The sequence below is a fragment of the Clytia hemisphaerica genome, unplaced genomic scaffold, assembly GCF_902728285.1.
Source record: "Clytia hemisphaerica strain Z4C2 unplaced genomic scaffold, Clytia hemisphaerica genome assembly, whole genome shotgun sequence".
Classification (NCBI taxonomy): domain Eukaryota; kingdom Metazoa; phylum Cnidaria; class Hydrozoa; order Leptothecata; family Clytiidae; genus Clytia; species Clytia hemisphaerica.
The window spans coordinates 915,657-930,292 of record NW_027103334.1 but is presented as its reverse complement, the minus strand read 5'-3'; the positions used below and the strand labels follow the sequence as shown (position 1 = coordinate 930,292).

Below are 14,636 nucleotides of genomic sequence, written 5' to 3'. Positions count from 1 at the left end.
CCTTAATTTCAACGAGTTGGAACTTCAGTTCTTTTAAAGTTTGAAAGCATTAAAGAGATTAAACAATATATAAGGTCAGAGTATAGTATATATCTTAAACACCCGACTGGCTACAGGTAAATATTCAAAATATATTTTGTATAAATCCCTTTTTTGCTTTTATTTGTTACAGTATACTGGTCTTTTGGGTGTTGCTAGCGCTAGCGCTAGCCTAGGTAAGTTAAGGCCAACAACCCTCAAGTTGGAAAATCAAGGGGCAATGTTGTAGATGAATGGCTATACAAAATTTTATACTTCCCTTTGTCCTGTTGATTGGTGCTGCCCTGTCTATCTGTTTGTTTGGTGCTGTCTACTGTTGATGAGGTATGAAGAAATTTGACTTGAATACAAGCTTCTTTGCATTGATACTCAAAATTCTATATTCAATTATAACATAGAATATGGTCCTTGTGGAAATAGCTCGGAGGAGAAAATTCCACACTTCGGTCATTGGTCATCGGTCCGCAACCAATCTCATCATTTAAAATATAAAGCACTGAGGATCCTTCACTTGCGATCGGAGGGATCTGAGGATTTAAAAATTGATACGAAAATTGATGTCATGTAGTCATACACGAACCTTGAATTTTGAAAGTGGTTGAGCGATATACAGGAACTTAGTCGACCGCTAATATATAAAAACTGATTTTCACAATGAGAAAAACATACAAGGTACAATTTTGACAAAAGTCTTACGCAGACTAAAAAATGCTTCTGATAAAAGGTCACGTGAAAAAATGCAAGGTACTAAAAAGCATGAACAAGAAAAGAAAAACAAAAGAGAACGTCGAGAATCGAATAAAGGGTCAGAAAAACATGAAAGTGAAAAAAAATTAAAACGCACACGACGAGAATTGAATAAAGGGTCAGAAAAACATGAAAATGAAAAAGAATTAAAACGCATGCGAAGAGAATTGAGTAAAGGGTCAGAAAAACATGAAAATGAAAAAGAATTAAAACGCATGCGAAGAGAATTGAGTAAAGGGTCAGAAAAACATGAAAATGAAAAAGAATTAAAACGCATGCGAAGAGAATTGAGTAAAGGGTCTGAAAAACATGAAAATGAAAAAGAAAGAAAGCGTAAAGATTACAAAGCTAACAAGAAACTTAATGTAGGAAAAAGGGTTGAGAACTTCAGGCAGAAAAAACAGGAGGGTCCTTCTTACATCTGTGTAATGTGTAACCGCAGTATGTATAAAAAATCTGTGTTTGGTTTTGATGAACAAAAGTACTCATCAATCAACTTTGAAGAAATAGAAAATTTTAATCCTGTCACCTCTTTTGATGGTAATTTCTATGTATGCACAACCTGTCATAGAAAATTATTGAAGGGAGAAATCCCATGTCAGTCTGTTACTAACAAGCTTCAAATTTTTAATCTCCCAGATAATCTAAATGATATACGAAAACTGGAAAGAATTTTAGTGGCTCAAAGAATTTTATTTTCTAAAGTCATGATAATGCGTAAAGGAGAATTCCCTAAATTACAAGGTGCAATATGCAATGTTCCCATTGAAACACCAGGTGTATGCAAAGTACTTCCTAGAGGAAGTGATAGTAGTGGGGTAATAAATGTTGAATTAAAAAGAAAGATATCCTACAAAAACCCTGTTATTTCGCAGCAAGTAAGACGACAAAAAGTTTTTGAAACTTTGGACTTTTTAGTGAATAATAATCCTTTGTATCATGATATACATATTGATATGTCAATCATCGGCCAAGTAACTAATGATGAATATGTTGAAAGGGATTTATCAAATATTGATTCCGTATCAAGCGTTTCTTCCAATGATATAAGATTTGTAGATGATACAACAGTTACTTTAATTAAGCCTTTTGAAGAGCAATTAGAGAATGAATTTGGGCCTATTTGTTTCATCACTATTTTTGCTATATTTACTACGGGCCTATTTGTTTCATCACTATTTTTGCTATATTTACTACAAGTGCACTCATTTCAATTTTTTCTGTCCAAATCTGTTGCACTTTTTGTAAATAAACTTGCAAACTCCTTATCAGCAGAAATAGTAAAAACCTCTATCTTCTGCAAGCAAAGCAAAGATTGCAATTTCTTCACAGTAAAAATTGCATCTAAAAGCAGACTGGATGATGTTTTCTTAGCCTGATTGCCAATTTTAAACCAATCAAATTAGAGAGGTGAAGAGCTGAAACTGTAGCTTGCTCCACGCACGGGTCTATATCTGAAATCAAAATAGCAGTTATTTTCATAATGGCGGGATAATGGCCACACAGCCATGAATAAACAATTGATTGAAAGTTACTTTTTAGAATTTAAAGTACAACCAGGGATCATCAAGATGGCAGACAACAAAACTTGCAATATTTGCTATCATTTTCAAAGTTTTCATGGAATTTCATAGCACTTTCAGCAGATAGCATCTACAGCATTTATAGTAAGTGAAACAAATAGGCCCTACAAGTGCACTCATTTCAATTTTTTCTGTCCAAATCTGTTGCACTTTTTGTAAATAAACTTGCAAACTCCTTATCAGCAGAAATAGTAAAAACCTCTATCTTCTGCAAGCAAAGCAAAGATTGCAATTTCTTCACAGTAAAAATTGCATCTAAAAGCAGACTGGATGATGTTTTCTTAGCCTGATTGCCAATTTTAAACCAATCAAATTAGAGAGGTGAAGAGCTGAAACTGTAGCTTGCTCCACGCACGGGTCTATATCTGAAATCAAAATAGCAGTTATTTTCATAATGGCGGGATAATGGCCACACAGCCATGAATAAACAATTGATTGAAAGTTACTTTTTAGAATTTAAAGTACAACCAGGGATCATCAAGATGGCAGACAACAAAACTTGCAATATTTGCTATCATTTTCAAAGTTTTCATGGAATTTCATAGCACTTTCAGCAGATAGCATCTACAGCATTTATAGTAAGTGAAACAAATAGGCCCATAGATTCTGATGATCCACTCAGTGCGTATCGGACACCAACATGTGAAACAGTTATTGTATCAGAAGTGCCAAACATTATTTTAGATGATGAAAATGCAATTTTAGCTCCAGGTGAAGGTCAAACCCCCAATTCATTAACACAAGATGAGTTCTGTGAAGAGCTAGCCCATCCTCATCTTTTTCCTACTGGGAAATTTGGTTATAACGTAGAGCGAGATATAAAATTGTCGTCAACAAAGTACTTTAATCAGCGTCTTTTAAATTACACTCAGAAGTTTGCTTCGGATTCAGATTACATTTTTTTTGCTCACAAAACTTTACTACAGCTTAACCTTAGAAGTAAGATCAATATCGCAATGAGAATTTCAAATTCCAACTTGACTGCGGGACTATTAGCAAATAATTTTAATGATACAATTCAAAATTGTGTAGCATCTGATAATGCATACAAGTTTATGAGTACTATAAAAGGAACCCCTGCATACTGGCAACATATGTTATCTGATGTTCTTGCAATGGTTAAACAACTTGGTGTCCCAACATACTTTATGACTCTGTCTTGTGCAGATTTACGGTGGGAGGAATTGTTACCATTATCAGACAATTAAGCGGGGATGCTGATACTGATCATGAACTTCTTGATTACCAATCTAGATGTGCCCTACTTAATAGCAATCCTATTGTGCTTGTGCGTCAATATCAATATAGAAAAGAGTTGTTTTTCAAAGAGATAATAATGGATGGCCAACTTGGAAAAATTACATACTATGCTCTCAGAGTAGAATTTACTTTCAGGGGTAGTCCACATGATCATTGTTTGCTTTGGGCTAAAGATGTCCCAAAACTTGAAGATGGAAAAGAAAAGTATATTGAACACATAGATAGTGTTATTTCTGCTAATGTTCCTGATAGGGAAGAAAGTCCTGAATTATGGAATTTAGTCACTAAGTATCAAATACACTCCCATTCAAGAACGTGTAGTAAATATCGCAAAAATGAATGCCGATTTCAATTTGGAAAACTTTTCTGCAAGCGTACCATTTTGTCTGAACCGCTTCCTGAAGGGTTACCTGAAACTGAAAAACATGATATTTTGGTTGCTAGAAATAATGTGATCCAAACTGTTCAAGAGTATATAGATACAAATTTGCATCCTAAAAAGAGAAACATTCTGGATCCTGATAAGCCTGAGTATATTGAAATTGGATCTATTGATACAATTTTGGATTCTTTAGGGTTAAATTATGAAACATATGAATATTACTTATCAATCTCACCAGACAAAGATCAGCATTTGTTTCTAAAACGTGACCCATATTCTTGTTTTGTCAACAATTATTTTGCAGAAGGCCTCCTAGCATGGGAGGCCAACATCGATATTCAGCCAGTTTTTAATGCATACAAGGCAGTTACATACATGTGTGCCTATTTTTCAAAAAGTGAAGATAAGTGTTCAACTGCAATGCAAGAAGCATTAAAACAGGCCAAAGATTCAAATGACAGTCAGTTTGAGAAAATGTCTAAAATTGCCAAAGTTTACAACTCTAATAGAGAATGCTCAATCCAGGAAGCAGTTTACTTAACAATGCCTGAACTGTGGCTTAGAAAATGCTTTCCTGCTATTTCATTTGTTAACACTAACTTACCTGATCAAAGGTACAGAATTTTCAAATCAAAAGAAGAAATTGAGGAATTGCCTGAGGATTCTGATGATCTTTTCAAACGAAATATGTTAAACAGATATATTGACCGCCCAAACACAGGGCAATTCAATACTATGTGTTATGCCACATTCTGTGCAAACTATACATTAGACACAAAAAAAAATACAAATGATGAAAATGATTGGCAGCCTACTGTACTAGATGATTCAACAAGTGCAGTGAATCATCAAGAACCCCAAACACTTCCAAAATCAGCTAAATTACTCAACAGTAAGGAAAAACTTAAGCTTCGTAAAGTTCCAAAAGTTTTGAGGTACTACACTCCTAACAAAAACAAACATCCAGAAAAATTTTCCCACCATATTCTAATGTTGTTTTACCCATTTAGATCAGAAGAGAATGATTTGAAACTTGATGGTTCATATGTGTTGAAGCTCAATTTAGATGAAGTCAATGCAGTTGTTAACGAGAACAAGCAAATCTTTGAACCTGATGGTCATCTTGTTGATTTAGTACTTCAAAACTATCGTAATGACCTTATGCATAATCAAGATGCCTTTGCTCAACAAGAAAATGATGAAGTGCAAGACCTAATGAGCAACTCATCAGACAGTGAAAATGATGATGAAAGTCATGAAATCGATCAAAATTTTGCACCATTTACTCAAACAGTTCATGGCTTGCAAACTGATGACCAAATCAATACCCATATAAGATCTTTAAATTCTAAGCAAAGAGATATTTTTGATATAGTACTAAATTGGGGAAAAATGTATGTGCAAAATTCCAAGTCCAATAATCCTGTACTACTAGAACCATTGAGAATATTTTTAACAGGTGGTGCGGGCGTAGGAAAATCTCACTTAATTAAATGTATTTACAATTGTTTGTCAAAAGTCTTAGTATATAAAAGTGATGAACTAGAGAAGCCACGTATTATTAAATTGGCCCCAACTGGTATAGCAGCTATCAATATATCTGGCACCACAGTACACACAGGATTGAGTATTCCAGTTGGGAAATTCAGAAATATGGCTGACAAACAAAGGACTGCCATTAGAAATAAATTACATCATGTAAAGTTGATAATAATTGATGAAATATCTATGATTTCGTCGCAACAGCTTTTGAACATCCATACAAGATTATGTGAAATTTTTGGTGTAAATGACAACACACCATTTGCAGGGAAAAGTATCATTGTTTGTGGAGACCTCTTTCAATTACCTCCAATTTTTCAAAGTCCAGTATTTTCAACTGAGGGACCTGTTCTTGGTGCATTCAAATTATGGCACCTATTCAAACTAGCTGAATTAGATGAGATTATGCGTCAAAAGGATGACTCTGACTTCATTGATCTCTTGAACAATGTAAGAGTAGGTGAATTGAATAGTAATGATGAAAGTATGATTAAATCTAGACTGATAACACGAGAACACCCTGATTATCCAATAGAATCATTGCATTTGTTTGCAGAAAATGCTTCAGTCCATCTTCACAATATTCAAAGATTAGATACTCTGCCCTCGGAAACAATAAATGTAGAAGCTATGGACGTTTATCCAAGGGATTTTACTGAATCTCAAATTACCAAGGTTAAGAACCTGCCACTTAACGATACAGGTGGCTTATCAGTTCTATTTGCTTTGAAAATAGGGGCAAGAGTAATGCTAATTAGTAATATTGATATAGAGGATAGGTTGATCAATGGTCAACTTGGAACCGTCACTGACGTAAAATTCAGAAACAATAAAGCAGAGCTAATTTATGTTAAACTAGACGATAAGACGGCTGGAATAAAAGCTCAAAGTAAAGACCAATATGCTAAGGCCACTAAAACTGTTCCCATTGAAAAGAGTGAGGTAAATTTTCCCTTTGACAAAAAAAACCCATACACTTCGCCTATCATTTCTCGGACACAATTTCCTCTTAAGCTAGCTTATGCTTGTACAGTGCACAAAGTTCAAGGATTGACTTTGGATTCAGTAGTCGTTAGTTTTGACCTTGCAAGGCAAAGAAAGTTCAATGCTGGTCAAATGTATGTTGCTATGAGCAGAGTGAAAAATTTAAATGGTTTGTACTTTACTGGTCAATATCGACGTAGCGCTTTTGTCTGTAGTTATAAAGTTAGTGAAGAATACACACGATTGCGTCAGAACAAAGTTGAAAGAGTTGCAGATATTATGAGGTGCAGTTCTAATTTAAATGTTTGCCTATTAAATGTAAGATCTTTAAAACGACATGCAGTTGATATTCAAAAGGACAGATTTTTGTATGAAAATGATTTGTTATGTCTGACAGAGACACAGATGAGTTATGAGCATTCTGAGGAAGACAAACAAAGTATTCATGAAAAGCTTCCTTATTATATTCTTAGTCATAATATTGACCAGCATAAATTCAACAGTGTTACTGTCTGTCATTCTCCTTCTTTTATTGACATTGTTGAGTATGATCATTCATCATGCTTTTCTCTTGTAAAATTTAGAAAAGCTGAATTTACTGAAAAGGAATTTTGTGTTTTGGTTCTCTATAAAAGTTCAAGAATTCAACGTGATGTGTTCTGTTACAATCTTGCTCAATTTATTGAACGATACACAATTGATATCATTTTAGGAGACTTCAACATGGACGGCTTTGAAATGGAGCATGATCAATTGTTGGCTGACATTCTCCAAGATTATGATTTAGTTCCGAACTTTCCAACACATATCGATGGGAAAATGCTTGATCAAATTTGGACACATAAGGAATTGGTGCACGAGTATGGTATTGAAGTTATTCGTAAATGTGTGAACTTATCCGATCATGATGGAATCAAATTATCGCTGACTTTGCTAGCTTAGAATACCCGTCAGAGGCGATTCCCGGCGGGACAAGGGGGGTGGGAAACTGGGGTGGTGGATGATCTCAACTTTCTGATGATTAGTTTTGAGTGGTCAAAATTGCAGGAAGTAAAAAAAAATTATCTCAAATAAAGAGGGTATAGTATCCCTTTTCTCCTATAGCAAATTCTACCTAACTTAAAAATTAATCATCAGAAAATTAGCCAAAGATTCAGAAACATTTGCTTATGTTGTCATAGGTGCTTCTTTATGAACAGTTTGAATTGATCTAAGGAAATATTTTTTGTGATAGACTGAGTAAACTAGGAATACTCTTTAAAGCAATGATGTTATCGAAAATCTGTTAATATGATATCAGTTCAGATTTGATTCTGGATAAAATGAACTTTGTAATTAAGGATTGAAGCTTAACTCTGTTGGAAATATGCAATTAAGGTCATCCCACCACCCCGTCCATTCTTATGTAAGTTTTCTGACGTTTAAAGACTATTCTTAAAAGACATTTATTCTTTGGGGAGGAAGGCTTCTTTTCTGCATTAACCAAAAGGAAGGCTCTGTTGAATTTGACATTTGCAGATGAAGTTGGGGAGGGTGTGAGAAATGGGTCAAATATGTGTGAGTGTCTTTTATGGATGGTCTATGGTAGAAAAAAATCTATAGACAAAAGACAATTAGTTTAAAGATGCCTTTCATATTAATTCATTTTTGATTACTATCTCGTCAGGAAACTTACATACCTATGGATATGGCATTTAATGTATTATTTTATTTTTTGTATTAATTATTCCTATTTTTGTATTATTTATTCCTATTTTTATATTATTTATTCTTATTTTTATATTATTTATTCCTATTTTTTATATTTATCATTTTTCTTCTGTTTTTCATAATTATTAGATTTTTTTAAAATATTATATTCAAAACAAAGTAATATTTCTACCATTTTTTAATAGGTTTTTGTTAATTGTTTTATTATTTTCTTGTATTCTTTTTGTTATTCATTTGCCTACTCAAAAATCAAAAAGACTGTCACAGAGTTTAAAAAATAGACAATATGGAAAGATATGGAATGAAAAAATATGGAAGTGCATTGCAAGTGAATTGATTCATCTATATATGTATGCATTTTGGTTGATATTATAAGGATAATTATGGAAACGTTGAATAGTGGTATAAGTGGATATATATTTCTATTTTGGAATTGTTACAATTGATGTAATTGCTTATCCTAATGCAGCTTAAATTCATTGAATCTCAAAATATCCTAAATCGTCGTCATTTTCAGTCTTTATTAACAAAGAGTCGCATGGCTTCGAAAGTTTTCATTACAATCACCAACATTCTATACAATCGCCAACATCGATACTGCAAAATATGCGCTTAAAGTCATTGTATCATAATCGTTTCATCCGATTTTCACAATATGCTGTATTTGCTCATTGGAAACATAAAATTTTATGATTTTCAGCATTTCTATAGTAAATCAACTGTCGCGCTCAGCCACCAACCGATCATTGATAATACAAAAATAACAATTCTTATCGCGATTTCCATGATTCCACTGTGACTTCTTCGACGTATGTATCCAGACTTGACCTCAATCTTCGAAATATCGTGTGATTTGTTCCTGTCGGAAAAAAACGTTTTGGTATGTAAACTTTGTATGGTTTGATTACTCGAAATGTGACATTTATGTAAACGAAACACTGAAAACTAATTTTTATTATTTTGGAAGCCGGAAATCCACCGGATGTGAAAAAAAGCCAAATTTGCACAATACTTGTAAATTTGTAAATTGCTATGTTCTATCGAAATTTTGGAATTACGAATACTTGGAAATATAATTTTTAGATTCATGAAATCCAAACTCAAGTTACCCGTTTTTGCCCCTGTACCAACCTGTATTTTCCTGTTCATTAAAAAACGAAAGCAGATTTTCGGCTAGAACGAAAGAAAACTTTTCTATGAATTGCTTGGAATCTCGAATCTTGTCTTTTCAAGTTCAAAATATTGGATATTTTCGACTGGAAATGACGTAAAATTTTACCTTGCTTTTCGTTCTAAACTCACTCAAAATAGGTTTATTTAATCGAAGAAATTTTAGCGAGACTAATTTTAGCGTATATTAGCGAGTCAGGAATCTTGATTTTTTTTGGGTTTATTTTAGCGAATCACGATTTCAAAAAATTTCGCGTGGATAAAGTATTAATTTTCCGCATTCCTCTTCAAGTTTTAATTGTGTGTATTGTTCTCCAAGGATTTCAATGTTCTTTTCTTCTTTGTCTTATTTAAGGCGAAATTTTCGACTTCTAGTCGTCTTGTTTTTATTACTATCTATATTTTATTAGACACGTATTTTTCAATACGTATTTTTGGAAATTTTTTAAGTTTTTCATACTGGTCTTTGCAGGGTTTCGTTTTCATGTTTGCCTTTTCTTTTTACTCTTGGTCATTGCTCACTGTTTTTCAGATTTTTCATCTTAAAATATATTTGATTTCTATTATATGTATATCCAAATAAATTTGTGATTTACTCAGTTGCTTTAAGTGCTTTTTCATCTTCTTCAGAATGGCGTTTTATCATCTTAGTTCAAACGAGTATAAATTTCCTTCTAGTTAGAATTTCAATGAAAAAATTTTTTGGTTAGAAAGTATAAGATATAGAATTATTAATAATGTAAAAAAAAAATCATTAGTTCATTAAATTGGCATGATTAATGACAAAAATCCAAGAAACTGGGTGCTTTTTCTATATATAGCTCCTTCCGGCTATCTAAAAATAGTCAAGTTGTATTGAAATTCCGAGCACACCACCTCTAAGTGGTCCCGATCTTAAATCCATCGAGCCAAATTAAGAAATATTAGATTCCAGGAAGATATGACGGGTTAAAGGACACAAATGTGCGATATTTCTCCCTTCAAATGTAATTTATTGTTCCTTGAATTTTTTTTTTTTTATATGGCTCGATGGTTCCAAAAAGATCAATCTTTTAGCTATCATAATCTATAAAGAAAATTTGGAAACTCTAAAAATTAGACTGCCGGAGGAGCCAATGTACCACCTTTTTGAGTGATCATTTCATATAATCTCCCTTTCCATGTTTGAAAATACGTTTTGTGATTTTCTCTTTACAGTATGCAGCACTAATTGAATTTAATACAAAAGACTTGTTTAACAAATTTAGTAGTAAACATCTCTAGTAAACAAAAAGAGAACTTCCAATATACAATTTCGAGAAACGTCTTCTTGCAAAGTAAAAAGTTACTGCGGCGTGACAACACGCACTTAAAGAAACTGAGTACCTAAAAAATGAAAAAAAAACAAGATTCGCACAAATGCGACTAAATATTTCCCCCTTACACTTGCAGATGGACTAATTGAGTTTCAATCTCTAACCTTTCTCAGGCAAGAAAAAGTGAAGCCTTAAAAATGCGCCGTACTTCAGTAACTTTCGAATTATTTATTATTTAATGCTTATAATTTTCAAGTTCAGGAAAGGAAAACAAAATTGGAGTTATGGAGCCAAAAAAGGGGAACATTCGATATATGGAGGTTTTTTTTATATGAGTTTATTAGGAGATTTTCATGCTGCCAACGAATTTGTTCGAGTTAAGGAGACGTTCGAGTAATAGAGGTTCGAGTTATGGAGACTCTACAGTATTTAAAAAAGTAAGCTCGTCTCCAGGATAAGATGATAAAAACTTCGGGCATTACGATACGCTTATAAAAAAGTGTAGGCTAAAATAATAGAAAAAAGGGCTCGGTACTGAAAGGGTTAACAGCATACACTCTTTTTTTATAAGAACAGTCAGGCTTAGACTGAAACAATAGGTCTATTATTCTAGACAATAGAAAAAATAAGAACAAGCTTAGGCTTAACTCAAATTTCATGGAAAGAGCGTAACGAGGGTTCATAACAAGAAAATGTCAAAGTGAGGAACGTTGCATATTATTGTAGTCATGTGTTTAAAAATTACACTGAATGTAAACCTCAGATTAAGCACAAAATGTATATTAATATAAAAATGTATAACAAAAGAACAGTAAAGCTAAGTTTGTTAAAAATCAATGAAACCAGCACAAATGGGATAGGCCAAATCAGCAGTTTTTATTGGAATCATAAAGGCAAAGGTCAAACAATTGCATTGTGACCGTTTTGTTATTTTTTTGGCAATGACTTCTTTAAGAAGAGATGCTTTATTCTATCGACCTCTTTGTCAAGAATATATGTCAACCTGAAATATCGGACAATAGTTTTTCTATCGACTTCTTTTATTTGTCGAGAATGTAAATGAATCTGCTCAAGCAGACAAGGTTTATATTTTTGCCGTGTACGAAATATCGGACAATAGTTTTTCTATCGACTTCTTTGTCGAGAGTGTACTTTAATGGGATAAATTTTCGCGGGGATTAAATTTCGCGGTTGAGTTCATCCGCGAAATTTTAAGATTTCGCGGGGATTAATTTTCGCGGATGGCACTATTGGGGGGCATTATTTTCTCGATTTTGTGACTTTTACTGTCAAATCATGCATATTGGTTGTTCAAATACACATTATTTGCGCCTCTTTGATGCAAGTAACCATTCAAATAGCATTTATTTGACATATTTTGAGTTTTGTTTAGAAATATTTCGCGGATGGGCCTTTTTCAAATTTCCAATGGGACTTATTTTCGCGGATGACACCCAAATCCGCGAAATCCGCGAAAATTAATCCCCGCGAAAATCTATCCCATTAATAAATAATCAATCTGCTCAACAAGCAGTCAAGGTTTGTTTTATCGACCTCTTTGTCGAGAATGTAAATCAATCTGCTCAAGCAGACAAGGTTTATGTTTTTGCCGCGTACCTCTTTAGTGATCAAGCACTGTTGTTTACTCACACTGTTGGTGATCAATGCTTCCTTAATCACCAGCACACTGTATGGCACTTTTAGGAGAAAAAAAAAATAAAAAAATATTGCATCCAAAAATTTCAAAAATCCTTAGGAAAAGGATCCCTGAAAGTCACTTTTAAAGCTGTCTGACCGAGTTGACAACCAAAACAGTCCAGAACATGCACCACATGGTGAGTTAAATTTCCTCAATAAAAATCGCACATTGATTAATCCTGACTAAAGGTTTTACACTATAGACAAGAGTTCCGCCTCACTGCACAAATCGATCGGGAGAGGCGTGGGCGTTATTAAAGGGGCAATCCGCCACCACATAACACGGTTTGTTATTATTTTTCTAAAACTCGATTACTTTTAGGGTGCATAGGGGAATTGGATAGAAAGTCGCGTATCATTGGTTTTTCCTAATTCAATCCATACTATTATATAATACTTGTTCCAATGTTCCAATACTACTATACTATGCCATTCTATGCTATGCTGTCCAATACTATACTATATTATCTATTATAATACTATGCCATACTATGCTGTGCTATACTATACTATACTACCTATTATGTAGTATGTGTACCATATGTGCCATTGTTCCATGTTCCAATGTTCCAATGTAGTATATGCATGTGTAGTGTATATGTAGTATGTGTACCATATGTGCCGTCGTTCCATGTTCCAATGTTCCGACGTATATGCATGTGTAGTGTATATGTAGTATGTGTGCCATATGTGCCGTTGTTCCATGTTCCAATGTTCCGATGTAGTATATACATGCGTATAGTGTATATGTAGTATGTGTACCATATGTGCCGTTGTTCCATGTTCCAATGTTCCAATGTATATGCATGTGTAGTGTATATGTAGTATGTGTACCATATGTGCCGTTGTTCCATGTTCCAATGTTCCAATGTATATGCATGTGTAGTGTATATGTAGTATGTGTACTATATGTGCCGTCGTTCCATGTTCCAATGTTCCAATGTATATGCATGTGTAGTGTATATGTAGTATGTGTACCATATGTGCCGCCGTTCCATGTTCCAATGTTCCGACGTATATGCATGTGTAGTGTATATGTAGTATGTGTGCCATATGTGCCGTCGTTCCATGTTCCAATGTTCCAATGTATATGCATGTGTAGTGTATATGTAGTATGTGTACCATATGTGCCGTTGTTCCATGTTCCAATGTTCCAATGTATATGCATTTGTAGTGTATATGTAGTATGTTTACTATATGTGCCGTCGTTCCATGTTCCAATGTTCCAATGTATATGCATGTGTAGTGTATATGTAGTATGTGTACCATATGTGCCGTTGTTCCATGTTCCAATGTTCCGATGTAGTATATACATGCGTATAGTGTATATGTAGTATGTGTACCATATGTGCCGTCGTTCCATGTTCCAATGTTCCAATGTAGTATATGCATGTGTAGTGTATGTAGTATGTGTACCATATGTGCCGTCGTTCCATGTTCCAATGTTCCAATATATGCATGCGTAGTGTGTATGTTGTATGTGTGCCATATGTGCCGTCGTTCCATGTTCCAATGTTCCGATGTATATGCATGTGTAGTATGTGTACCATATGTGCCGTCGTTCCATGTTCCAATGTTCCAATGTATATGCATGTGTAGTGTATATGTAGTATGTGTACCATATGTGCCGTCGTTCCATGTTCCAATGTTCCGACGTATATGCATGTGTAGTGTATATGTAGTATGTGTGCCATATGTGCCGTCGTTCCATGTTCCAATGTTCCGATGTATATGCATGTGGAGTATGTGTACCATATGTGCCGTCGTTCCATGTTCCAATGTTCCAATGTATATGCATGCGTAGTGTGTATGTTGTATGTGTGCCATATGTGCTGTCGTTCCATGTTCCAATGTTCCGATGTATATGCATGTGTAGTATGTGTACCATATGTGCCCTCGTTCCATGTTCCATTGTTCCAATGTATATGCATGGGTAGTGTATATGTAGTATGTATTTTTTCTTCTCTCAAGGTAATTGCTTTCAATTGTAAATGTTAAATGTTACAATTTCTTTTACATCTGCTATATCTAGTTAAACTTTGGGATCAGGTGCAGTTAGCGTGGTCACTGGTTGGATTCTTTAGTAGCGGAGAGCACTGTTAAAGAATATAACCTAATGTCGTTTAACCTAATAATGTTATAAAATACAGACCAGAAAGTATTTCACTGTTAAACAATTCAACCTAGCCATGTCCGGTTCACTGTTAAACAATCCAACCTAGTCCA

At 34.0% G+C, this 14,636-nt stretch overlaps 2 protein-coding genes across 2 annotated transcripts; both read left to right on the top strand.

Moving 5' to 3' along the window:
• The first annotated feature begins 776 nt into the window (after positions 1-776).
• On the top strand, positions 777-3,577 carry LOC136816054 (cilia- and flagella-associated protein 251-like). Its single transcript, XM_067072490.1, has 2 exons — positions 777-1,326; positions 3,402-3,577. The coding sequence occupies exons 1-2, from the start codon at positions 777-779 to the stop codon at positions 3,575-3,577; spliced, it is 726 nt and encodes a 241-aa protein (XP_066928591.1).
• Positions 3,578-3,705: 128 nt separating this feature from the next.
• LOC136816045 (uncharacterized) lies at positions 3,706-7,479 on the top strand. Its single transcript, XM_067072479.1, has one exon. It carries the CDS (start codon positions 3,706-3,708, stop codon positions 7,477-7,479), a length of 3,774 nt encoding a protein of 1,257 aa, XP_066928580.1.
• Positions 7,480-14,636: the final 7,157 nt, after the last annotated feature.

Bases quoted from the DNA above. Each gene is read 5' to 3' on its own strand.
- LOC136816054 (XM_067072490.1), top strand. From the start codon at position 777: ATGCAAGGTACTAAAAAGCATGAACAAGAAAAGAAAAACAAAAGAGAA. The intron at 1,327-3,401 runs GTAATTTCTATG...AAAATTGTGTAG, and splicing joins TCCTGTCACCTCTTTTGATG to CATCTGATAATGCATACAAG.
- LOC136816045 (XM_067072479.1), top strand. From the start codon at position 3,706: ATGGATGGCCAACTTGGAAAAATTACATACTATGCTCTCAGAGTAGAA.